The sequence below is a fragment of the Paramacrobiotus metropolitanus genome, unplaced genomic scaffold (genome assembly GCF_019649055.1).
Source record: "Paramacrobiotus metropolitanus isolate TYO unplaced genomic scaffold, Prichtersi_v1.0 Parri_scaffold0000066, whole genome shotgun sequence".
Taxonomy (NCBI): Eukaryota; Metazoa; Tardigrada; class Eutardigrada; order Parachela; family Macrobiotidae; genus Paramacrobiotus; species Paramacrobiotus metropolitanus.
The window spans coordinates 389,485-415,792 of NW_026570286.1; the positions used below are offsets into that span (position 1 = coordinate 389,485).

General features: G+C 41.8%; 4 protein-coding genes and 1 long non-coding RNA gene across 6 annotated transcripts; 3 read left to right on the plus strand and 2 right to left on the minus strand.

Moving 5' to 3' along the window:
* The first annotated feature begins 1,228 nt into the window (after window positions 1-1,228).
* Window positions 1,229-8,851, plus strand: LOC129594103 (chitin deacetylase 1-like). The gene is given in 7 exon segments (XM_055490673.1): window positions 1,229-1,789; window positions 3,871-3,993; window positions 4,173-4,370; window positions 5,074-5,196; window positions 5,292-5,593; window positions 5,595-5,632; window positions 7,567-8,851. Coding segments are annotated over 6 exon segments (1,500 nt in total). The 5' UTR covers window positions 1,229-1,789; window positions 3,871-3,944; the 3' UTR covers window positions 8,357-8,851.
* A 1,077-nt stretch (window positions 8,852-9,928) lies between these two features.
* Window positions 9,929-18,390, minus strand: LOC129594146 (cullin-4A-like). The gene is made up of 12 exons (XM_055490730.1): window positions 18,172-18,390; window positions 16,859-17,453; window positions 16,046-16,500; window positions 15,246-15,781; window positions 14,286-14,983; window positions 14,053-14,122; window positions 13,746-13,915; window positions 13,523-13,619; window positions 12,044-12,310; window positions 11,420-11,725; window positions 11,184-11,361; window positions 9,929-10,862 (listed from the first exon to the last, which is right to left on the minus strand). Exons 2-12 carry the CDS (start codon window positions 17,375-17,377, stop codon window positions 10,052-10,054), a joined length of 4,107 nt encoding a protein of 1,368 aa, XP_055346705.1. The 5' UTR covers window positions 17,378-17,453; window positions 18,172-18,390; the 3' UTR covers window positions 9,929-10,051.
* A 1,621-nt stretch (window positions 18,391-20,011) lies between these two features.
* Window positions 20,012-22,176, plus strand: LOC129594107 (meiotic recombination protein SPO11-like). Of its 2 annotated transcripts, none has more exons than XM_055490678.1 (9): window positions 20,012-20,462; window positions 20,541-20,657; window positions 20,723-20,814; window positions 20,922-20,988; window positions 21,081-21,273; window positions 21,357-21,509; window positions 21,591-21,690; window positions 21,752-21,776; window positions 22,018-22,176. In XM_055490678.1, exons 1-9 carry the CDS (start codon window positions 20,164-20,166, stop codon window positions 22,037-22,039), a joined length of 1,068 nt encoding a protein of 355 aa, XP_055346653.1. In that variant the 5' UTR covers window positions 20,012-20,163; the 3' UTR covers window positions 22,040-22,176. The 2 variants fall into 2 exon arrangements, with proteins under 2 accessions (XP_055346653.1, XP_055346654.1); XM_055490679.1 differs by having other exon boundaries at window positions 21,752-21,764.
* LOC129594116 (uncharacterized) lies at window positions 20,028-22,947 on the minus strand. The gene is made up of 3 exons (XR_008691165.1): window positions 22,737-22,947; window positions 21,066-21,222; window positions 20,028-20,790 (listed from the first exon to the last, which is right to left on the minus strand). It is a non-coding gene; the product is annotated as an uncharacterized LOC129594116 (long non-coding RNA).
* On the plus strand, window positions 22,658-26,298 carry LOC129594100 (chitin deacetylase 8-like). Its single transcript, XM_055490669.1, is given in 7 exon segments — window positions 22,658-23,224; window positions 23,292-23,461; window positions 23,531-23,591; window positions 23,861-24,331; window positions 24,334-24,493; window positions 24,950-25,297; window positions 25,823-26,298. Coding segments are annotated over 7 exon segments (1,563 nt in total). The 5' UTR covers window positions 22,658-23,157; the 3' UTR covers window positions 26,109-26,298.
* The last annotated feature ends 10 nt before the right edge of the window (window positions 26,299-26,308 follow it).

Below are 26,308 nucleotides of genomic sequence, written 5' to 3' on the forward strand. Positions count from 1 at the left end.
TTATTGGCCGAAGAAACTTTCGAGTTTTTCCTGTGGGGTTTCGGTACAGTGATTCCAGGCACGAGGCTTCCGCGTGGCTTTATTTTCAGATTCCAGCTTATTCCGTGCATTAATTAAGTATACACCATTATTTTCGAACGCTGCAGCTGCAGATTCATGTAAAACATACACAGCGAACTTATCCCGTTAATTTTTAAATAAACACCACCGTAGAACTGTCCCTTCGCATGCAAGTCGTACATGATGGTACCGAAGTACCTATGTTTGAGTTTTTGAGACATGGTAAAATTAGTACGGGCACTCGGACAGATCATTCAGTGGATGCTGGCTGTGAGATATTGGCGCAATTAGATTTTGCTCATTGTAGAAACCCACACGTTCAGAATTTTCCCAGGTCAGACAACCGTGGGAACTGGGAGCGCTTGCTCAACGCATACGAGTGGTTTCTGTTCAAAACATCTGCTGATGAAATTAAATGACCGCTGTCCAGCTCTGATGTGAGAACAGAAATCTTTCTTTATAATTTCACCAGAAAGAGCTACTAATTACGGTTCTTCCAGTTTCGCGTTTCTCTTTCCGATCCTAATGTGGCGCGACGAAGTCATACAGATCAAGCCGCAGCGTTGTTATCAGAATTACGGTGCCCAAATTACAATCTGAACTTGGCGTAAACCGCCGCGTAATGGCAAGAGAAAGAAAGGAACTTGTAATTACTTAACGTGCCCAATGTAGAAATGCAAGCGGTGCTGGAGAAGCAATCCGTGCATTCGCTATTACCGAATTCGATCCAAATTAGCGGCTTACGCAAAATGCACGTCACATTCCTGGCAAGCGTCCATATGTATATGATGTATGTATTACTATCTGACCACAAGTCAACGATATGTGCGCTGTTTTATGCTTGACCATTGCAGCGTGACCATGCACAACCGGTTACGCAATACCAATCTATTCTGCATCAGTTAATCGCCAATCACAATGGGACTAATTGTGAGATACGAACGCCGCCATTACATACACGTCCACTACATTTTCCCATAAACACCGTGCAACATATCATATATGTAACGACAGATTGTAGTGTGTTATTAAAAAAGAGCAGCCAAAATAGCCAGTGCGGAAACTGCACTATCCGCCTGAACAATTCACGTCAAACACCATTGTGACGGACGACAAGAGAGTTTGAGGTCAGTAAGACAGTGAGTCTCTCTATTTCTGCCGCTATCAGTGTCTCTCTGTGGAATCTTTGTTGCGCTTCAATTAACAACAGCTACTGTAAGTGTATTGTACACTCGTGCAGTAATTTCTCTCTGTTGTGGCAGACTGAGTGAAAACGGCGTGTTTGCAATTAAATGGTAACAATACCTTATGGCGCAGTAATATTGTCATTTGGCCAGATTTCTATCTTGGTTGTGTAATCGATCGGTTTTATGCATTTCTCCTCCAGTCGTCAAAATCCTGTTTGGGCCCATTATGAACCGTATTCTGTGGATTAATTTGCCACCATAATCAGTATACTCGGCATTTTGCGAATTGCGCGTTATATACGCGCCCTTTGCCGGTGTTTTAAGTGTCGTCCACATTTTTACGCTTTTTTTTTGTCATTTCACAGAAAATCTTACAAGTTTAATTTTTCTGCGCTATTCATATTGGAAAGCTTAAGAACGAATTATCTATATGGAATTATGGAATGCGATTAGAAAATTCAGTATTCAAGGATCCTGCGAAAATGGCACGGATATGACAAGGATCGCTCAAACTTTCCGCCACAGCTTAATGCACTGACCAGGTAAATTTCCGATATACGATATGCTTTCGTCGCCGACACGACACTTTCCTATTGCAGCTGATATACGAGTATTACATGTCATAGATACCTGTTGCATGAGTGGTTAATGCTCACCTACCAGTTTACCGTAATTGTTGTTATTGACACGTTTTTCTTAACCGATACTTTTAGGCCAATCGATGAAAACCAGATTTTCTATGCTTCTATAGCCATGTAATTATATCGCAACTGGCGCTGGCGCGCTATATCCTTTGTCCAAAACTTAAAGGTGTTACCGAAAAAATTAAAGGAATGTTGCATATGTTCGTGCGTGTGTTGTGAGAACTTGCTAGAATACTTGTATTGTAAGTAGCGGTTGTATTCATTCACGGAATGTTCTACGGGAAGCCCTCAGAAAATTGGCTGCAGGAAAAATGTATTGTTAGCGTTAATCAGCTATTTTATCTTTTAAAGTTGAATTATTGCGCAAAGTACCATTTGAAATATGTGAATTCCACGTTTTACATAATGTTTTGCAGACATGTATATGTTGTGTATTCCTGTTTTTTTCTGAAGTATTTTGATACATAATCATACGCCACGCAGTATTTCAGCACTGCGACGCTCAAAAACTGCCAAGTGAGTTCTATACAGAGCGCGGGAGTGGTTTCAGTTTCAGTGAAGGCAATTCAGTACACTGGAAAAAGGAGTCTGTAAATTATATTCCGGCGGCGGCAAAAATTTTTATAGGCGGCGGCAAAAGTTTTTATAGTTTTAGATCACTGAAAACATAGAATATGGTAGAAGTACAGTCGACCGAATTCCGTAATTGGTAATTACTGTCTTAACCTGATAGTTACAATTAATTTGTGAACCCATAAAGGAAGTTTAGAATCGATTATATCGTTAAAGTTTAGAGGACAAGAAGTGCTTCGAGCGTCGGGCGGGTACGTGCTTTTATATAAATTATGTCGAACATCCGGCCTAAAAAGTTCTGGACCATGCGGTTATTGATAACCGACGTCAGTTTTGACAGAATTCATGTTTTATTTATCGTTGCTGCTGCGTTCATTCAACAAAATAAATGCTTTAGGAGCATAGATTTACTGGTAGGTGATTACTGTCAGTGTAAGACTGTTAGGTAACGATAATTATTTCCGAAATCGAGAGTCTGATTTCAGATGATTAATTTGGTTTGTTAAACTCCGGCAAGTTGTGTCGTCAAGCGCTGCTCAGAAAATGTCAAACCACAAATTACAGTTGAACAAATTAATCGGGTGAAAGGCACCGAAAGCGTAATCATTTGCTTACTCGAATTCACAAAACATTGTAATCAGGCAAATTTACCCAGAATTCAGAAAGCAAAATATTAATGTTCATATACGGTATAACAGTATCGGTGCACAAAAATTTTCTAGGGAATTTTAAATTTTAACACAGATGGCTCTTAAGAGTTTTGATTGACAGTATGATAGTACTAGTCTGCAAAAGGGTCTCGACTAAAAAATGACGAATCTCCTAGAGGGTCCATACTCATAGCGTTTAGCCAAAACTGAGTATATCCATATTAAAACGCAGGCAATTCCGGCACCGGATATGACTGGACAATGTGGAATGAATCAATCGCACAGCCGTAATAGAAATAATTAACATTGGTCAGAGGCGCCATGTAGCAGTGACAATGCAATGTGCACTGCCGCACTTATATACCCTAAAATTACCAAAAATGATACATTTAACCATCATTTTGTCTGCTTTTTAACTGCACCATCATTAGTGGTCGCCGATTTATTATTTAAAAAAGCCCCGCGTAGGCTGTTATATTAATGCACGGGTGCGCCTGACCGAATTCGTTGCACTCTCGCTGATCGTACTACGACTTTGCCGGTACAACGAATCACTGCAATAGGACTGATTATTTGTCGCAGGTCTGCTTACATGTATAACCTAAACACTAATCAGTTTTAATTGCATATTTATGAGAACATAATGTGTATAACGGACCTGGTGTAAAAACACCGGCGAGCAAAGGAGAGAAAAACTGCCTTTAAACTATGACGGTTTTTCATTATTTACTATTCAGTGACCGGCGTGCATTGTAGATGCGCCATGGTTGAACCTGGTCATCTGGTATACTGTATTCGCTGAGCGGAAAATTAGTTCTAACGCGGACAAAATGGACGGTGTTTTTGGATTTTGGACCATACTTGTTCTGTTATTATTTGGTAAGTCAGCATAGTCCACAAACTCCATTGAACCGGAACGTGTTTTTAATTTTGCCTATATAACTGCACTTTCAAATTTAAATTAGTTCAACTTGTAGTTCTAGTGTACAACAAAGTACAGCGTGAACGTTGTGCAATTTAGTAGAAAAATGTTTCGGCAACTTTACATTTCTCAGCAGGTACGCAGCTAACATCCGGTGCAACTTTCGAATGCCCATCTCGATTTGGCTACTTTCCCGACAAAACGGAATGTGCAAAATATTATATCTGTAATTTCGGATTCGGTGTGCAGCAGGAATGTCCCAATGGATTACAGTTTTCCACGCGATTAAGAAACTGTGATTGGGCGCGAAATATCAATTGTACCCAGTATAACGGTAAGCGCATTTCCATGCTACTTGATTATAAAAGGAAGCACGATACATATGCGCTAGCGATAAATACATTACGTATACGAGTACATTATCACCTTTCAAAACTTTCTTTCTTAATAACTAAATTTTTATTGTTTATTTTTACCTGTCATGAAAAGGATTAACAACGCTTTTCTTCTGTCACTCAAAAGAAAACAGCCAGCAGTAAGTACCATTGTAACATTATTAAAATATTAAATTCGGAACATTTTATTTCCTCCAACTGACCACTAGGAAGGCTTCACAAATTAGCGCCTATTTGTGGTCGAAGTAAGCAATATAGGCGTATATATCATGGTATATTCTGCAGGAGTTATGAGTGATAATTTCATTTCCGATCTAGTCATGACCGTTCAGTAATTCTGACCATTCTCTAAGCTAATAGCTTTTATATTTATTAAAATTTACAATGCACCAGCTATAATTTACATTAGATTTTGTTATGTGCAGCAAACAGATTTCATTTATACATGCTGCGCTGGAGACATAATCGTACAGTACTGTACTTTAAAAACACGTGCTTAACAGTTACGACGAAGATGAGAATTATTTGATCGCTCAAGTTACCATGCGATGTATGTGTTTGCATTAATTTTTGACCTCTGAAATGCGCTTAACTTGTTAACAGCTACTACTCGTAGTTATAAAACGTGCTCCTCTTGTCCAGGTTATGCGTATCGTGAAGGTGAGGACAACCTGCCGCCTGATACAACCGAGGTCTCCACGACACCGGAACTCTTCATCTTTCCCTTGAACAACACACGTTTCACTCAAATCTTTGCTCAAACTAGTTAGTATAATAAAAGCACTCTTAACTTAATCGATCATTACATGCAATTAAGGCTGTCCGCATACCGGAACTTTTTTCTCTTTTTGCCGATCTAGCACAACGCACAGGTATTACGAAGAAGCCCAAACTGCAAATATGCCCGGCGCCACTGTGTACCAAGTCCAACTGCCAGGCACCCGGCTGCCGGTGCGGTTCCGCCGATCCGCCCAATGTCATGGATCCCGACGACATCCCGCAGATGATCCTGGTGACCTTTGAGAATGCCATTACTGACTGGGCGATGAGTGTGTCCGAGAATACGTTCACCGATGCAAGGAAGAACCCCAACAATTGTCCCATTCGGGCGACATACTTTGTCTCACACGAATGGACGGATTACTCCAATGTCCAGAATCTAGCTAACCAAAGGTCACGAGATTGCTGTTTTGGGAATTTCGTAAGTACCAGTTTGATCAAAAGTTAGATAAAATGCAGTTTAATTTGAGTACCGTTTCGCTCCTCCTTCGAGTAATCTGAAACGTCGTAGAAAACATACCGTTATACTGCAGTTAACTTCAAATAAATACGTAATTACTGAGTCGCGTATATATTTAGGCAGTACAAGCGAGATTATAACTTTCCCTTTTGTGAATTCAGTAACAACTAATAACCAATTTCGTTTTCTTTTTTTGACTTCTGTATACGAATACGTTTACTCGCAGCTCGTGAAATCGCTTCTCTACAGCCAATGTTCTTGGATATAAAGTATACAAAAACAATAATAATATGGATTTTGTACAGCGCACCTTTCGATTACAAAAAGAGAGAGCGAAAACCCGTCAGTTCCTTCCTTAGGTTTTGGTTTTATGTTCGCACAAGTCTTTTTCATGCGCAATTAGCTCTGCATTGTAGCCGAAATAATCTCTGGTGGTTAGCTATAAATATAAAGTTCAACTCGTGATCATTTTATGTGGATCAGCTTTTATTACCTGTCCAATGTTTTTAGTGCATCAAAATCATCGTAAAAGAAGGTTACTACCCATAAATGGTTTCGTACTGGTATTAATGGACATAATTATGAGCTTAATTAGAACTATTTTACGGCTTTTAATAAGCATATAATCATCATATTGTGACAAAGTTTTCAAGCGCCAGCTTTACCGCAGACGCCGTTGATGTAATTGGCAAGAATAAGCTAACGGAATCTGGCAATGACCGTTCAACTGGTGCACACTGCGCCAGAGGACGAGAATTCTCAACAGTTGCCCCCCGACTCGAACGATTAAACGGAATTAATTGTTTTCCAGTTATTCGGAAGTTTTATGTGTACCCCCGGGTTGATCTGCTTTATATTAATTAATTATGTCGTCGCTCCCTGAAATATAGATTACATAACGGAACTGCCTAGACAAAAATCAAACAGTATCGTATGTGCTTGGGTAGTACGTTAACTTTCGCGTTAAACAGCGGGTGCCTTGACATCGCGTAAGGTTATTTTTAATATGGTAATCTGAATTTTGTCAATCATAATTTCGGAGCGTAGAAGTATGAAAAACCTATTTTGAATATCACTTAGCAAACAGTATTCACATCGGCAGACTTCCTAATCAAAATCCGTATATTCCAGTTAAGTATTATACAATACAAGCCCAGCACGGATGAATACTGTCTTAGGATTTCGAGCATGTAAAAAGGTTAACTGCATATGTATTAAATAATGGCACGATGTTTATTACAATAAGGAGGCATGAACAAAATAAACAGGCGTGAGCAGAACCTGTTATTTTTGCTATTTCGCAGTTCGCTAATTTCAATGACAATTCGATATAATAACACATAGTAACAATCTGGGGATTTACAAACAGCCCATGTGCTAAGCTAATGGCCTGTATGACAAGCTTTTGAGTGACCACTGGACTGTGGGAATTGGGCTTTTCAGAAATTTGAAGATGCAGGATTACTCTCGACACTGAGAGGATTCTGTAGAACTTTAGAGCGTGCAGATTGGATGTGTAGAACGGGAGAACATTGAGTACAACGGCAAAGTGTCGAGGACCCTTGTCACGTAGTTAGTATTCATATAACTACGAGCAATAATAATTAACAACGTCAGGCTTACTGCATTTATTTTTCAAGTGCCTAACATTCCTAATTTTCGCAAGTAATATGAAGTATTTGATTGTCAACGGTGACATACAAGTTCAATACTTTGGAAAATTAAAAAACATGCGTAGCCAGTGCACGCTTCTTTCAAAAACGTAATTAAATAATTTAAGAGAATGTTTAATCTGCTCCTCTCAATGCAAAAGCGTTTGCTTGGCTATGATATACTTACATATATAAATACACCACATTGTTATACAAAATATGACAATTATCTGTTCTGTTTAGGCTGGAATTTAAAAACAACCGTTCACTGGAATCATGGGAAGCCGAAACGCAGGGTCAGCGGAAGATCCTCAGCAAATTCGCCAACATCCCCATGACGGACATTGTCGGGATGCGCGCTCCCTACTTGTCCATCGGCGGCGATAATCAGTTCATGATGCTGTACAACAACGAATTCCTCTATGACTCCTCGATGCCGGTCTTTGAAAGTGAACCACCCTTCTTCCCTTTTACATTAGACTGCCGCATCAACAACGACTGCATGATCGATCCCTGCCCGAACAACTCTTTCCCCGGCATCTGGGAGATGCCCATCGTTATGTGGAACGATCTGTCGGGATCACGGTGTAATATGGTGGACCAGTGCACTGACGCGGAGAATTACCAGGAAGTGTACGAACTCTTGATGTCCAATTTTGAACGACATTACACCACCAACCGCGCACCGTTCAACATTTTTGTCAGTGCTGGCTGGTTCGCCAAAGAGATGAACCAGCGAGCGTTTCGCGGGTTTCTGGATACGGTATTGGATAAGACGGACCAGGCCAAATACCGTGATGTGTACTTCGTCACGATGAGTCAAGCGATACAGTGGATGAAGACGCCGGTCACTCGCTTCAATGCCAAAACCTTCAAACCCTGGCAGTGCACCGATACGCCCAAGACCCCGCCCTGCACAAAGCCCAACCAGTGCACGCCGTGGTTCGAGAAAAACAAGGAGATCCGTCCCTTCAAAACGTGCCGGGAATGTCCTAAAAATTATCCATGGGTTGGTAATGAAGACGGTCATTGAGACGGTGTGTGTGTGTCACGCATTCCGATCAATTAACACATTAACAACCCGATTACATACTAATCGGCTTGCGCACTGCCATATACGAGATAAAAGGGGATTGCAACAGCCAATCAGCGTGATGGATGGACATGATGGTGTCAGTCCTTTTAGGCTAATTTGGCTAATTGGTCCAATCGGAAGCGTCTGCTCGATGAACCTGATGCTGATCTGTTTTTAGCGGCCAGCTGCTCGTTGGAACGCGTGTTTCGCTTCAACGCGCATTGTTATTCTAGTCATTTGGCAAACAATCTGTGTTCTCTTTAAATCTTGATTTTGTTGTTGTTGACAAGTATTCTCTATTTTTGTCTACCATTTTAACTTTACCCGATATACAGCTGCCACGGAATGGTTCTGTACGGCAGCGTGTCTACATATGGTGAATTCTTCAGTATCTGAGACTGAGTAAAAATGGCAAAAGAAGTGTGATGCTAATTTTAACTACATTAGACTGCATAAATGAGACGTTTGGTGCACGACAACGCGAAACATTTATTTCGACGTTCTGTTGTTGTTAGGTCGTCAGGGTGTGGCTCGTGTGAGACGGAGTCGGTCTCAGCTTCGTACAGTGACATTCAAAACATTTTGGTTTCTGGGAGACACGATTTTTATTCCCGAATTCAATGCTATAAAACTCATATTCGCCATAAAAGTTTGGTCTTAGTTTTGCCAGTGTTCCCTGAATTCGTCGTCACTGGTGTTAAGTGCTAACTTATCTACTATCTAATCAACTGGAATCGAAGGCCTGAAACAGAATACTGTATACTAGTGGCGAGAGCAGTCTTTGACTGCTTCGGCCGTGTGACTGTCACCGAGACGATTTGACGACAGACTTGTCAGCGGTGCGGTTTCCGGTGGGGTCGGTGGGCGTCGTGACGCCTTCGCAGTGCATTCCGATCTTCTATTGCAGTTGATGCAGAAGACTAAAATTGTCGTGGCACGTATAGTATTCGCACTTCGCAGGGCGAATATAACTTTGTTCCAGAAAACGCACAGGCAATTTTAATTTACGTACTAATTTGCGTTTGAATCGTATTGATTACAATTTTAAGACGCCGTACGGATATATCTGCCACTACAAGCGCGGCTGTTGTTTTTCTTTCAAAGAAAAGTACGAGTACTAACTACAAAACTAGAGAAAGGAAGTGAGCTCCCCGCTGCCGCACAGTGTGCACCGATACCGTGGTTATAAAATTACACAGTGCAGTCGGTGGCGAAGTGGAGAATGTTTACGAGAGAACAAGAAAACTGATTCGCCTTTCTAAAACGCATAACTGCTGCTGATTGGATACTTGCGACCTGTTGGATTTTGTTCTTTGTTTGTTTTAAAAACAAATAATAATGTCAAAAACACATCACTGGACGGTCATCGTGGTATATGTAATAACTCAGCGATATCACTTTTCCATATAAAAAGCGTGACTGGAACTGAATAGCGGCAAAAGATAGTGAAAGTTTTGGTGTAATTTCCCTAACCAGTAGCACGAATACATGAACAGTGTGCCCATAACCTCAATGCCAACGAACACCGGATATCAGTTTCTTTTTATTTGTGCCACGCCATCACTGTTTGCACCAGGCAACGCCATCGGAAAAGAAAAAGCAAAAAACATCTGACAGAGAAACGAGACAACCACAATAACAAACTGTGCCCTTTTACGCCTCCATCACTTCCCCGTCAGTAATCCCGAAATCAGGATAAAACGCCGGGCAAGTGAGGCACGTGATCATGTAGTTGCCCCGCATCTCTGGTACGGCCCCCTCCAAATTACACCCGTGCGGCTCATCACACACCGGCACCGGATTGGGCTGCGGGCACTTCCAGGGATCAAACCCGCCAATCTGGTCCAACGGTGTCGGATTCTGGATCCACTGGATGGCCTGCGAGGCGGTAACGAAGAAGACGTCCTTATGTGTGGTCAGCGTCGTATCGATCCACTGCATGAGACCCAGGAGGTGTTCGGGGACGAACCAATTCGTAGACATGGACAGGACCAAGGGGGCACGGTCGGTGGTGTAGTACTTCTGGAAGTTCTTATCCAACATGGCCACCATATCCTGAATGCTTTCCGCGCGGGAGCAGGAGCCGAGGACGGAGCAGGTTTCGTCGTATACACCGGCCAGCGTGTTGAGCGGGATTTCCCACAGACCCTTGAAGGGGCGAGCCGGGCACTGGGCCTGCTTCTCCGGAGGCCAGCAGCGGTGGGGGACGCGGTAGTCCAGGGTGTAGGGCCAGATGGGGCTGTCCAGGGGCTCGATGGCGATACTGCTGTCCCATTTGATGCCGTTCTTGGCCATGAAGTCGAACTGGGCGTTGCCGGCACCCTTCAGGTACTGCATGCGCATACCGGTCATGGTGTTCTCGGGGATGCGGCCGAATTTGCTGATGATCTTGCGCTCACTGACATAGTCTTTGACCAGTTTTTCCTGGGTGGCTTTAGTCCAGTACGGTTCCAGACGATCCGTACTACAAGAAGAAGTATTACCACTGTGTGAAAAAAAGATCCAGAGAAGCCTGTTATTGACGAAAACTGACACAATTCAAAAAAGTAAAAGAGAGAAGAATATAACAAACTATAATCAAAGCTCTATAATAAAAACTTTGTAAATTTATGTACAATTTTGAAGTATAATTTATTTACATATATAGTTAGACATTACCTTTTTTTATAGAAAACTATTTTAATTATGATGTTTTTGATATTAAATTTATTTGCAATTATAACACGCTTAGTAATCACATATTTTTACAGAAAAACAGAGTAAAATTTTTATCGGAAATCCTTACTCGACTCCTTTGAGAGCGATTTCATTGCCGGATTTGGCCAGCTTCTCCAGATACTGGTAGTTATTGAAAACGTGCGTAACGAAGAATGTGGCCTTAATGGGGCACTGCTGGCCAGGATTGGTGCGGTTGGCCGTGAAGATGGCGTCATAAATAGGAATGTTGTTGTCGTTGATGGCATCTGCAAAACAGACTTCTCAAACAGCGCTCGTCAAGACAACCCCACTGACTAACCGTACCGTCGAACATGAGCAGCACCATCTGCGGCACCTGGTTGACCGGCATGTCGTCGGGCGTGGAGGTGCCCTTTTGACTGCAGAAGCAGTCAGGTAATTGGCAGGCATCGCGGTTGCAGGGTTCCGCGCGCTGCGGATCCTCATCGATACCGCACACCAGTTCATCACTGCCGTCGGAGCAATCATTGTTGTTGTTGCAGAACAGTTCTTTCGCCACACATTGACCACTGGCACAGGCGTAGTCCGTCTTGGAGCAGTTGGTGTTCTCGAACTGCGGATGCGGTGTGGTCGCTGGCTTCCAGTCATCCTCTGTGGAAAAAAAGCAAATATCGCTTTCTATACGAAACTAAAAAGTGCAGAGAAAAAGGTTACGAAACACATGGCAATTTTGATATTATCGTTTAGACACCCTCACAAGACGGCAATTTCAAAGTGGAGATGCCATCGCACTACATTATATCTATCCAAAATTTTTTTATGAGTACCAATTAGGCCAAAATTTTCAAACTATGCAAGGAGAACTTGTGCAACCCTGCTGAAAAATATCCACCATCTTAACAAATCCCATAAAAAAATGAACAAATAACTATCCCGGAAAAGGTCATAATGCGCATACGGCCGGCTTACTTGTGTCCAGAGCGCAGTTTTCGTCCGTCACAGCCTCAGGCGAACTGCATCCCTGAAGGACAATATCGAAGTTGGTCTGCGGTGAGCAGCTCAACTGGAAGACCGTGCCGCCGACACACCGGTAGAAGTTGCGACACTGCTTCCTCAGTTCTTCCACGGAGCCACGCGGCCGTTGGGGATTCCGATAGAAACCGGCTACTTTCAAGCAGGTGGCGGCTTGAGTGAAGGAGAATTGCCTTTTCGCTCGCAATAGTGGATTTCCCATCACTGAACAGCACATGTACACTTTAGTCACTTAACAAAAAACAACGTGATGTTGTACTTCTTCATCGCCAGCAAATTCAGAATAAGAAAAAACTGTAATCGGAAGTGCATTCACACGCCAAAAAAGATAATAATACAGTTACCTTTTTCGGTTATTATTTCTGTATAAAGAAGGTCTCGTCATTGATCTCCAGTTTCTGCTAACCGGAAGTAAAATACCGAACACCATTAATCAGAAACAAATTATCATACAAATATTCCGAAAAAAAACTAAGCCAGTTCTGGCAAACATTTTTACATACAATTATCAACACTTATTTTAACTCGAGCGTGTGCCGATTCTGCTTACCATATCCACATCCAACAAGGATAAATAACAAAGAAACAAAGGAAGCCATGGTTTACCGGGGCTGCTTTCCGTAAAAATAATATTTTACGGAGACCGATACAGCAGCCAACCAACGTGACCAATAATAATATAAATCCACGTAGCTGACTTTCGATCAGAACGGAATGGTGTTTGGCCGGCGGAATGGCAGCGGAAGAACTAATTAATATTATATACCCCACTGCATTATATAGGTCTTTGGGCCAATGCTTTCGAAATAACTTGGCACACAACGTGTGTGCTGCAGTGCTAAATCATCTGCTCGTCATCAGACCTTCATTTAACCAAACCATGTATTCTGATCCAAAAAGCCTCAGCGTACTGTATTACAATGCTTACAACCAACAGAAAGAGAAATTCGGATAAACCTGCCGTGGAAAATTGAGTTATGAGGCCAAATAACATGCTCACCAACGTTGCCCGCAGGTCACAGCGGCCACCAACAATTATCAATGATTTTGCACGATAATGCATACCACGTCTTCCTGATATGATGAAATTCTTTTGAATAGTTCTAAACAAAAATTTTCAGTTGGTGTACACCGAACTGGTGACTGCAATACTGACGTGAAAAAAGTTGCATTCCAAAGAAAAAAATGTTCTATTTTTTATTTAAATTTTTTATTTTATTGTTACCTCTTGTTTCCACTTAAATAAAAATTTTAAGATAAGTAAGTATTTTTCAAAAATGCAAACAAAAGAGTCGGAGAATCAACATCTGCAAGGCTGCACTGGAAAATGCACTACGTAGTACTGAATGTAAATATCAATAAAATGCAAGAAAATCCAATTTCCCTGCAGGAAATTGCTTTTAATCAGACTCTTACATGCAAATGTACCCATCATTACGAAATTTGCATTCCAGTTTAATCGTTCATAAAACAGAGAGAACGGCATTAGAACAAGAAAGTCATTATATTCCATCTGTAAACTAAAACATCAAGGAGAAGTCCCAACATGTAACTCAACCTTATGGCCAACTCTTGCAAAGAATTTTACAAAACAACCAAACCTTCCGGTACAGCTGAGAGAACCATCCACTTAGGCAACGTAATTATATGTGGCCTGATCATCGCGATCCCGTGCCATATAATCCCGCTCAATTAGACTTTCAATGCGCTTCTTCAAATCATTCGGCGTCACAGGGAAACGAAGCTGCTTGTAGATTTCCGATAAAAGAATGGCATGTTTCAGGCTTTTACGAGTCTTCATAATCCTCACTGAAAAAAAATAAACTTTCAGAATTTGTTTAAAAATAAGACAAGATTGTATCAGCAGGAACGTCTTATTAAGGACTATTACAGCCTTATAAACAAAATAGAAAGATCATGGGAAAAGAAGGACTATACTCGCTTACCAATAGCAGCATCAATCTGATACTGACGATCCATGAAGATACCTTCCTGCGTCTTTTGCTCTTCTTCCGGCTGCAAATTAAAAAGTTACATTATTTCAAATTAAATCAGTAATATCGCATTAAAGCATTAAAGCTGATATGCGACGTTCATCGTTGCGGTAGAGAATATCAAACACATGCAAAATTGCAAATAAAAGTTGAATCACATAATTTAATTTCTGTAAAATTCTTACTGTCTCCTGAGCTTGTGTCTGGTTGATCTTTATCCGAAACTGTTTGGCCGTATACGTATCATTATAGGTGAACGTATCCGACACACTGACTGCGGTCTGGCTTCCACTCTTGTTAAGGACCCCTTTGATTTTGGGAATCGTAAGGCTCACCATCACCCGCTTTAATTCCTCCACCTCAATACTAGTGGCCTGCTGAATCTCCTGGAAACCCAGCTCATCCACATTGTTGAACAGCAACAGCACCACCGCCTGCAGCTGCGACACTTGCAGCTCCTTCTTCCCTTTGGGGAAGTAGGCACTCAACCGGCACTGCCCCAGATTGTGGATCCACTGCAGTTTCCGTCCGTTGTGATTGGACAGGTAGAAATTCTTAAATGTATCCAGATACTCCGTCATCTCGGGCGGCAGGGTCACTTCCACCACGGGATAATTCGGCCAGATTCCCTGGGTCAGGACATTCACCTGGACGTCAATGCCCGCGTGCTTCCATTTGGTCAGCTGCTCCTGAAAACTTGACGCCTGTTCTTTACTGACTTCGATATCACGGAACATACCCTCCAGACGACTGGTGAACGCGCTACCGCATTCCGTTTTCAGCTTTTGCAACATTAATTTCTCGGCATCCACCGACGCGGATAGATTTAACAGGAGACGCTTGGCTAGGTCTTTTTTGTAGAAAGCTTCGAAAACATCCTTACCTAAACGATCACATTGCTAAATCATCACATTGCAAAATTATTATCACTGCATTTGTCTTCATCTAAATTCAAGCCCAAGAATTTACCAAAATTAACCACTTTTCCTTAATAATTCAAAGTAATATCACCGACTTTTTCTCCCCAGCTTTTTTAAAATGAAAAATACGTGAAACGCTGCACATTTTATATTTCAATACTTATTAAAATAAAATTTTCTAGGGTAGCTGTTTGAACGAGTGCGACAGAAAACGTATTAACTCACCATGAATATATCGGAAAAGAATCAAAAGGCGATCCATCAACATTTCCAACTCCTCTTCCGAAACCTCTTTATTTCCCATCTTCAATTTGGAATCAACAAATTTCGCGATCATCTCCGCCGGCTTATTGGCCCGCTGGTTGATAAAATGCTCAAATCCTTCGCGAGCGGCATCCTTGAAGTTAGGATCACTGCTGAAGCAATTCTTCAGGATGTCATCCGTCTTGCTCTTCAGGACGAGCATGTTAGGAACCATATCTTTATCCTGCTGCTCATCCATGACGATAACGCGACCGCGGCGCTTAATGTAATCACAGAATGCTCGATGCAATTCCGACAGGCCGGTGGCCGTGCGGGAACATAACTGATACATGAGACTCAAATCTTCCATGCGCTTCTCGTCCATCAACAAGTCCGTGCCAGCGGCGATGACGGCGGATTGATGGGTCTGAATCAGTTCCTGTTCGACAATGGGAATCAGACGTTTCCGTGTGGACAGCTGCAGGTAGTTCTCGATTCGTTGTTCCTCTTCATCCAAGCTACAAAGCAATAAAAAATTAATATCGAGACTTAAAAAAAACCTAAATAAGTAAGTAACAGTAAATAATACTGTAAATAATACATTTCAATAAATATTTTCATTTCTTTTGACACTTTTTTACCAAATTCCCGAACAAGACGAGAAGGAATTGTTATTTATTATTATACTTTTACGTAAAGCGAAAGATGGCGAAACGTCCTTCACTCAAATTACTTAATGGAAGCGAAAATTATGACAAACCAAAAATCCTTAAAAATCTCACCGTTTCTTGACGTATTTGAGATACGAAGAAATATCATGTGTGGCCAGATACTCGCGACTCTCCATACTGTACATGGTCTGAGTATCCTTCAAGAACAGGCCTTCGAAGGGATTCTCATACAGTGATAAATCCGCCAACATCCGGATGATATTCTTCAGCAAACCCTTGTTCACCTGATCGCCACTGCGTTCCCTTTCAATGGACTTTAGTAATCCATCAAAAATTTTCTTCTCCGTGCTCTGCGCATTGACTACAAAATTACGGCACATCGCGATGCCCATATCCCAGATGGTCGGCACGTCGGCTCGTTGGAGGCAGTATGTACGATCCAAAACCAGAAAAATACAACGGATCAACTTGATCTTGGCGCACAAGTCCTGCCACGCACTGTCGACTTGTTGCAGGAATTCCCCGTCGTCGGTGACAGTAGCGCGTGATTCCAAATCATTTATCCACTACAAAACAAGAATCTCATCTGAACAATATTATTACCAAGACTGCCAGAAACCAAAAGACGAGGAAACAGAGACCAGCCAAAATTCAAAAATTCATAAACAAAATTAATAATACCGAATCATTCTCTCATTAACGCAAAAATAATTCGGCACGACAAAAACGCTATTTAAAAAAGATAAAAGGAGCGAACATTATTGAAAGATAGTTTCAAACTGTCTTGCGAATTCGCACTATCCCGCGAAATAAAAACATATAAAATGATAAAAAATTATGAAAACAGTGCCACCGCAGTCTTACCGTTACGACTCACAATAACAAGCCAAAAAGTCAAAAATACGAAAGATTATTTCGACGAACCTTTTCTAGATAAATCTTGAACAGCTCGCTCAGATCCGCGAACAACCGCACTTCGGACTTGCTAGTACAGGCCAATTCCACTTTATTATACAGCAATTCAAAGGCCTCCGTCAGCACCATCCCCTGGAAGACTTTCGCGCTGGCCTTCTGCAGAACATCCCACAGCGTCTCGTAGCTCTGCTCCACCAGCCCGATACTGCTGCCGTTGGGTGGACTGACAGCCAAAATGGGTCGCCAGTTACGCACTGAGCCCTTCTTGGTCTCGCTGTTGGGCACCTGCAGTCCAAAGGCCGCATGATCCGTGTTGTTTTTGCGACGGCGCGCCAACGCCGCCAGACTCTTGTCGCCAGCCTCGTCCATAATGAGAAACGACGGCTTGGTCACCGGTTCAAAGAAGATAGTCTTCCCTGCGAACTGACTATCCGTCAGATCCGATAGCTTCTCAATATGCTGCTGTGCAGTAATATCCTCGGCGGGCACGCTGCGTTTAGGATACTTACGACGAGGCTGGTCCGACATGGGAGTTGTTGTTGGTGGAGAGAAGAACTATTAGGACATCAGCGCGCAGCTACAGAAATCAGATCTCACTTTGATTCTGGAAGAAAACAGCGACGGCTATTACATCCTATGATTAGCATCCGAAGATAACCAAAGGAAAATACTGGTCTAATGTTAAGCGTACAGTCGCGCAACGATAAAGTATAAACCACAAAGTCACGAACCAACCAAATTGCGAACTCATTCCAAAACTCGATAAAGATAAAAATTTAGTCGTTTAATCTACTTTAGTCGATTAGTCGTTTATAAAATTATTAAAGAAAAAGAACAAAGACATGGACGCTGCAGCTCTGTATTATGCAAAAAATAACACAGTTCTCTTCGAGTACGGAGTAAGCACTTTATCTGTCTTTGTGAATTATGAGTAATATTTTTCAGTAATATCTTTATAAAGCTACTCCAATATTTTTCAAGCGCTTTACTGTTTTTACAGCCAACCGGATGAGCGAAAACTCAAAAAGCATTAGATAGGTTCTGGCTAAAACCACCAGCAAAAATAGCAGCAATACATAAAAAAGCAGACCCAGGACTAGGAGCTGCTTTATTTTGTTTACTTACGATTCATTTGAGTTTCACTACCATCAATTTCATTTGAGCATTAAAAAGATTAATGGATAACATCAAATCAATTTTACTGGCAACTTGGCACACAATACGACACTGTTAAAAGCTACTTTCTATAACATGGAATATGGAAAGTCCCATTCCATGGCGTTGTCAGTTGTCCCACAACGAGACCACTCACGGTGACTCACCTTAAAAAGTCGCGGAAAACAGCTGCCTTTTTGGGAAGAAAATCCCTACCCATGAAAAGCAGTAGAAGTATAAAAGCCACTACACTACAAGTTATAAATGTCAAAATCTTCCAGCAAAGATATCGCAGTGCGAAAGAAAAAGCTAAAAATTAAAAGGAAGACACTTCAAATTCTCAGCTGGTTCCTCGCCAAAACCGAACGCTCATCCAGGAATTATGGTACGAAATGAAGCTAAATCCGAAGGGGCTAAACATTTGAGCAGTTTTTTGATACATGCACCTTCGGCACGCTGAGCCACTACGTAACAGAAATAATGGTACTTAAGTAACGATAAGTAACAGCCACCCGCTCATAAAGTCGTTCTGCAATGTCTGTAAGCCCCGAAGCTGATGCATCGCGCTAAAGTCACAATAAACCGGTGGAAGCCATAATAGCCATTTGAAGTGTCCGCTGTCCAATCTAACTACAGATACGTCATACGAGTATTGTATTGTATAAAAGGAGTTATCCTATCGATTTCAGCTTTCTTTTGTTATTTACGGTTCTGTTGTTAACCGGTCGACAAAAACAATGTGCTAATTTTTAAATCACTAACTGAACAATGCTGCCGCAAATTTTTAATGGGTTTTACCTTTGAAAGATGTTTATTGATTTATACATTTTAGTATGAGCTGTTAGATTGTAAGTATCTGTAAAATTAAAGGTAGCATACCTTGTGGGCTTGTTCTGCCCCGGTTAGTAAATATTTTCCGAATCGGCTGATAAATCCGTATCAAACGACTTATTTTTAAGCCTTGCGGTTTCCCAGCAAATTAGAGCACTTTGTTTTTGTACTGCGTGGTACTTTATGCAAAGCAATCCTATTTCGGATCCGGACTCAAAGCGATTGTTTTCAAAGCTATCAAGGTGCCTTTTTTTAGTTTTCTCGTGAAGTATTTTCAATTGTCGCCGGCCGCTAATTACAACGGCTCTCCAGGCATACTGGTATGCATAGGAAGATTTTCCGGCCGAATTTTTGTAAATCGAGCTAGTCCGGTGGCGTAGACCAGTGGCTTTTTAATTAATCTCATAGCATATAGAGAAATAAAGTTAAGTAATGTTTACTGGAACTCGTCTAGAAGTATGATAACTAACAGTTGCCCGATAAGCGATTTATCACGATACGGTCGTTTAAAAGCTTGTGGTACCCCGTGAAGAAAATTTAGTAAGCAGAAGCACTACAGGTGGTAATTTACCGTAATTATACTGCTGTTCGGCAACAGCCGCAACACCCAGTACACAGTTGAACACGCTGGCGCATGCTTGTACTGCCTAAAATGATTAAATTTTAAACATATTAAAAGGACGTACCAATTGTCCCGAGCGTTTCGACTGCCAGAGAATAGAAAAAGTGTTCCAAACCGTCGACGAAAGCGTATTATTTCCGGCGGTTGGTAATTTGTAGTACGGTTTAATTTTTCAAAGTTTTATTATACCCATTCCGCTTATAGAAAAACAATTATTAACATCACAACGCAGTACACTCAATCAGCAGAAAACAGCATCGGGAGGTCTAACAACAGAGAACAACTGATCTAAATTTGCTCCCTGTTCCCTGAACGGAAGCCGTGTTCCCGCGCTGGATTTCTACCGTAGTACAGTAAGTATAAAATTAAACGTAGCTGCAGCTGCTTGGCTGTTACCCGCATGTTTGTGCATGCAGCGCCTTTCTTTGCAAAGTGCAGTACATGTACTCAGTAGTCACTGTCAGTACCGTATGAGCCTATGAGGTATTCAGCTTAATTCAGCTTAATTAATTCACATAATTCAGCTTAAGCTGTGTACAATGTACATTGTACAACATTATTATGTGATATTACGTTACAACTAACAATAACACAGAAATTATGTATTTTGGGACACATTTTAAATAATAACCTTTGCATTACGGAACCGTTATACAAACTTTTTGATTTCCTTTTCGTCGTTAATTCTGTAGAGTTTGTTGTAATCATGGATGCATGTTCTTCTGCGGTTGCCGTTTACCAGCAAACCATTGAGAATCATGCACCGGTCTTGTTCTTCCTACAATCTGAGCGTGATGAGGATGAGCGGTCGGGTGAGGTCCAACTAGTTCGTATCATTGTTACTGAAAGCGAACAGCTGCTCCATTTCGTCCTTCCCTCTGGCCACGCATGGACGGTCTCCCAGTCTGGATCTCACCCTTCGGCGCCTTACCAGCCCGGAATTTGTGCACCCCCTCCACCGTTGTACACTCCTCCGTCTTCTTTTGATCCGGTGCTGTATCGCAAGTAAGTGTCGCGCATGGACAGGAGAGCAGATGAACGCTTGGTTTCAGCTGTAACATACATGTGCCGGGATGTTTGCAGTTTTGGAATCATGCGGAAGATCAGTAGGATGTTCTTAACCATCTGTCAGCAGCTGCGTCGGGGACTGGTACCTGGTCTGGATTATGAAGGGCCCGGAACGCAGTGGGATGATTTTATGTGCGTCCAATGTTCTTTTCTTGTCGGTTGTTGAGTAGTTTCTTATTGATCGCACTGTCTATCAGGCTGGATGATGAAGGGGTGTTGGCTCCTAAGCCAGATCGTCTCCGTCGGAATGCGTTGTCGCTTTTCCCTGAACGTAACGCACGGAAGTTTAGTGAGTAGCTTCTCGTGTGGTTTTCATGTCGCTTTTTCCTTGCTTTGCAGTAAGAGTGTTCTCTTTTGATCTTAATCGCGATAAATTGCTTATTTGTGGGGCATTAGTTGCAGTTGTCAAAGTCTTAGCACGTATTTACATGCTGCTGAAGGAGAACCTTACCGCTACCTTGAGGTAGGCTACCACCTCGTGCACCTGTACTTTTTTGCCATTTCTAGTCCTCTGTAGACTGTACGTAAGAGGAATCGTACTCTTGGTGTTTTAAGGGCGTTGTTTTACGAAGATGTCCCGTTTTTCATCGAGCAGGAAGCCGTCAACTGCGCCGTGAATATTATCACCCTCATGCTGCGTGTTCCACGCTATCATCTGAACATTGTGGCGTCGGAAAAGGCGCTGGTCGCCGGTCACCTGTCGTTTCGCGACAACAATGTCATTTTTGACTGCATGCACACGTATAGCGTACGTACTGTAATCCTGAAAACGTAACCGTGTTACAGTTATAAAAACAATGGTGTGAAGTTTGACTGTTGCAAAATATGCAGGGCATCTCCATTCCCACTTCAGTGGACAATGTAGAAATCCTGCAGTCGGACGCCCAAGTTATTTTTATTATAGAAAAAGATGCCACCTTTCAGCAACTCATAGCCGAAGGGATTTGTGGCCCCGAGTTTCCGCTGCCATGTATCGTTATGACTGTGAGTAAAAATTTTGATAGCATTAGGGTCAAAAATCACATCGTACCACAACACAAGTACAGGTGTTGTTGAAAATTGCAGGGAAAAGGTTATCCTGATTACAGTATTAGATTATTCCTGCGCAAATTGTGGATACAGCTTCAGATTCCCATTTTCCTTATAACGGATAGCGATCCACATGGTAATATTGCTTTGACAGCACCTTGGAATAAATTTTTTCAACCAGAACCGTTTCGTTTCAGGAATGGACATCATGTGCGTTTATCGGTATGGTTCAAAGGTACTCCATACCATGCTATCTGTGCTATAATCCTAAAAAATTGCTCGTAATATAATTGATCGTATTGATAACTGGTCAGTAATTGTGCACATATTTAGTGCTTAACTAGAACTTGATAACTGTGAACTATATCAGCCTGGAATTCAGGAATCAGGAGAGTCCGGGTAGCATTGTATACGAGTGCATTGTGTACCAGTTCACGTTTATGTCTTTATCTTCGATTTACAGGCTCCCCATTTTGATAATTTGATTATGGCTGTTCCTACGGTGAGGTGGCTGGGTCTTCTCCCGTCAGACTGGGAGCGTTTTGGCGTTGATGTTCAGAGCCTTCCGCCGTTGATAGACGATGATCGCAAATTATTGTTAGATATTTTACAACGACCTTATTGTTCAGCGGAAATGCGACGAGAAGTGAGTAGTCAAAAATCTCTTGGATTTTTTTTAAAGTTTGTGATTTTGTGTCAGATTGTAAATGGTATTTGCAATCATAATTACGACTTGCTTACATCTCTTAGATCTTCTTACAATTAGTTTTATTTTTAAGCATTTACTTTTTTTAAAAACCGTAGATTGAATGATTTCTGCATAAGCAAATAAAGCAGTAAAATTATCTACAACAGATACATTTCTTACAGGTTGAAATTCTTTTGCAAAGTGGACGCAAAGCGGAACTCCAAAATTTACAAATAATACGAACAAGATTTTTTGTTCATACTTATCTCGTAGAAAAGTTAAGGATGAATTATTTCATTTAGATCTGTACGCAAATAATCACTACTCTGAAGATTTTTATTGATGTTGGTTTTAAAATTTTAATTTGGCATGTGATTGGCAGTGAGCCTTGTTAATAACTTTGATGGATCAAACAGCTATTCAAAAATTATGAAACCGAATTTCGCATATATGTGCTCGTATTACGAATAATCTTATTACGACGCAAGACTTACGATTTCGATGTCCATGCGATAACATTCCGGCGTTGATTGCGTTTTGTGCTACAATCTGCACGGACAAGTTTTTCTGTACATTTCACATCCAAGTGTTCGCGTTTATACAGAGTTTTTCTTTTAAAGTGCCGGAAAAAGACAAGGTAGTAATTTTTGTCAGATGTAACCAGAAATGGTCTGTTGTTTTGACCCTGCTTGACTAATGAACCGATAATCAGCGCCACTGCAACGGATATGACATAGGCGCTATTCGAACGATTAATTCTTCTTACAGTAATTATTTCCATTTTAATTACTGTCATTTGTCGCGTGCACGAGCTCCACCTTATAGTCAGCTGCTGCAGGAGTATTTTGCCGCTTGAATCATGTGCTGAATTATGCAAATTTTAATCAGCTGTTAAATTGTATTGCTGAGCGCTGAATGCCAAAACGGGAAGCCATGGAGCGTATGTGGCGGTTATGTGTCCAAAATCTCTGGATTGTCTCAGGTAAAGCGAGTAGTTTACTTTTTCATTCTGGTGCAATTTTACGGTTCGTAAAACTATCTGGTTTCAGTATTATTTGTTGTTCGATTAACATCGTGCGATGCGTTACGAACCTTTATGAAATCAACATTTATCTGCCCGAAACCGTTTGGATCATTTCCGGACCCCGATTCTTGCGAAAGCTACTGGATTTGTAATAACAACAATTCCATTGCGGCAACGTGCAGCTTCGGCTTAATCGTAAGCATCACCTGGAACATTTAATCTGTCCTCAAAAAATTAACTATTCCGTTTTTTGGATATTTCAAGTATAGCCATGTCCTTCTGAATTGCGACTGGGCAAGTCCGGAAATTTGCACTAGAGTAAATGGTGAGTTTATGCTGTAAAGTAGCCTGCAGTATTTTCTTTTGCCATTACTATTACTTAAAAAATAATTATCACACTGTCCGAAAACAGGTAGGACAATATGATGTTTTTGACATTGATGGCTTACCGGTACAGCAAAAAATAATTTGCAGTAAGTACTTGTTGAATTTTGGCCGCCAACTTAAAATACCGAATAGTCAATCAGGCAGTCAATGCATACAATCCCTACTCACTGGTCAATGTAAACTGAATCAAATACTTTCCTCGTGCAGGAAAAGTTGTGCGCAACTGGACACCGCCTCCCGCCCCGGTCTTCCAGTTTTCTTTTGATAACACCCCCTCGCCGGTGCTCAACAACAACGACAACAACACCATTTCGGCGCCGGAAGTGGCTTCGCCCAACTCGGTCACTCCTATTCGTCTACTGAGCGCCAAGGAAATCCTTGCCAAATGGCAGGAAGCTCAGAGCGTATCCCGCGTTCCCTCCCACATCCTCGCCACCACAACTCCGGCCTACGTTCCACCGGTGACCGGACCGCCCGATTACACCCTTTCCCGAACGTACACTTCCGCCCCCAAACAAACCTACACGGTGCAGCCGTTGGGCGAGAAGCCGCTGGCCTGTAATGCCAAGAACTGTAAATTACCGGACTGTTACTGTACGGCCAAGAAGATTCCTGGCGGCCTTAAGGCCGAGAATACGCCGCAGATCGTCATGGTGACCTTTGACGATGCGGCCAACGGAGGAATGCGGAGCTGCTGGATTTATTGTTCGCCGCCAATCGGACGAACCCCAATGGATGCCCCATAACCGGGACGTTCTTCCTCGCCAATCCAGCGACGGATTATAATGTGGTCAGGAAGTGGGCGAGACGAGGTCATGAAGTGGCCTCGCATTCGTTGACGTAAGTTGTCTATTCAGTAGCTGCATAAGTACAGTAAGTAATGTTACCATAATGTTACTATACAATCAAATAATATTAAAATTTTAAGTTTTAAAGGTGTTTTCCAGTAAATTATCGCTTGCGTAATTGGCTTAACTGTAAGTAATAAGTTTCTTCAAAACTAGTCTGGTTTAAGTGTCAGTTTGTATTGTGCAAAATTGCGTAAGGGTGGATTATCTGGTATAATTGTCCAATTTGGTATCTGATGTAGTGAAGTGGCGCATTTCGGAGCTCCGATACCGAACTAGAGTTTGCTCACGCTACACATTCACGATGACTAAAATTATTGGAGTTTCTTCTATAATTATGATAATATAATTAGCGTGATCATTAATTTTTACCTCTAACAACATAAAATGGAAAACAGGGAAGAGTAGCAGTTTTTACGTATAATAATATCTTCCTTGCAATTTGTAGGCATAAGGATTTTGGCCGGTACAAGGAAAGTCAGTGGCAGGGTGAGATTGTCGGTGAAGCCAAACTGACCGAACAGCTGGCTGGCGTGAAAGTGAGCGACATTGTGGGGATGCGGGCACCCTTCCTGGCCATCGGCGGCAACACCATGTTCCGGATGCTATGGAAGAACGGTTTCCTCTACGACTCCTCCATACCATCCTCGCAGCTAGACCCGCCCCTGTGGCCCTACACCCTGGACACCCATTTGCCGCAGAAGTGCTTCCGCAATTGTCCCACCGGCTACTATCCCGGCTTATGGGAGGTGCCTATGACGGATGTGTTGGACATTAATGGGATGGCGTGCAGCATGTGAGTGGCATGCAATGCATACATTGTCTGCGTCGCCGGCGATTAACCGAATCCCGTCTAGGCGTAGTGTGTAAATAATATACCGTACCAGTATCCCAGCTTCGCAGAAACCTTTTCTACTACAGTATCCAGATTTAGAAACCTTTCCTTAAAATCACCGACATATAAAATACCCAGCCAGCACTTTCTACTTTTATATTTTTATTGCAATGTTTGTAGCAGGGAGCGTAGAACATAAAATTGAAATACTCTATTCCAGTTTTTGTTGAAAGTGTCGTATCACTGCCGATAGTTTAATTTCTGCTGCGAAATATGCCAGCATCGTGGGCGTGAAATCGTAGGCTTTCTGCTTACTCAGCTAAAATATCTTACATAGCACTACAAATTAACTGGGATAATTTCTCGTGAGACGAAAATATCTGAATGTTATTAGATGAACCATAGAAAATTAAACTGATTAGATGTATACTGATACCGGGCATTCTATATCGTGGTTTCTTTATTGACCATGTATTTTGCACGCAGGTACGATGCCTGTACATTTCCCGGTAATCCCGAAGAGATCACCGACGTCTTCTGGGACAATTTCATGCGGCATTACAACAGCAACCGGGCGCCATTCCTGTTGTCAGCCCATCCCGCCTTTTATTTCAACTCGCCCAGCCGGGTGGCGGGAATGTTGGCCTTCATGGACAAAGCCCTGCAGCTGGGCGATGTGTGGTTTCTGTCGGTTAAGCAGACGCTCCAGTGGATGCAAAAACCAACGGACATAACCAAGTTGAATGATTTTAAGCCATTTAAATGTGGCTAGATACCGTAACTTCATCATTCATAAGCGTAAACAAATAAAGCATTTTCGTGGAAAGATTCGATGTGAACGGTTTAGTAATATATATGTTAAGTATATGTAATTGCATCACAGCTGCATAAACAAAACAACATTGTTCCGCAGTAAACGAACGCCAAACATTATGCTGCACGACACATTGGCTTAGTTTTTCATTGTAATTA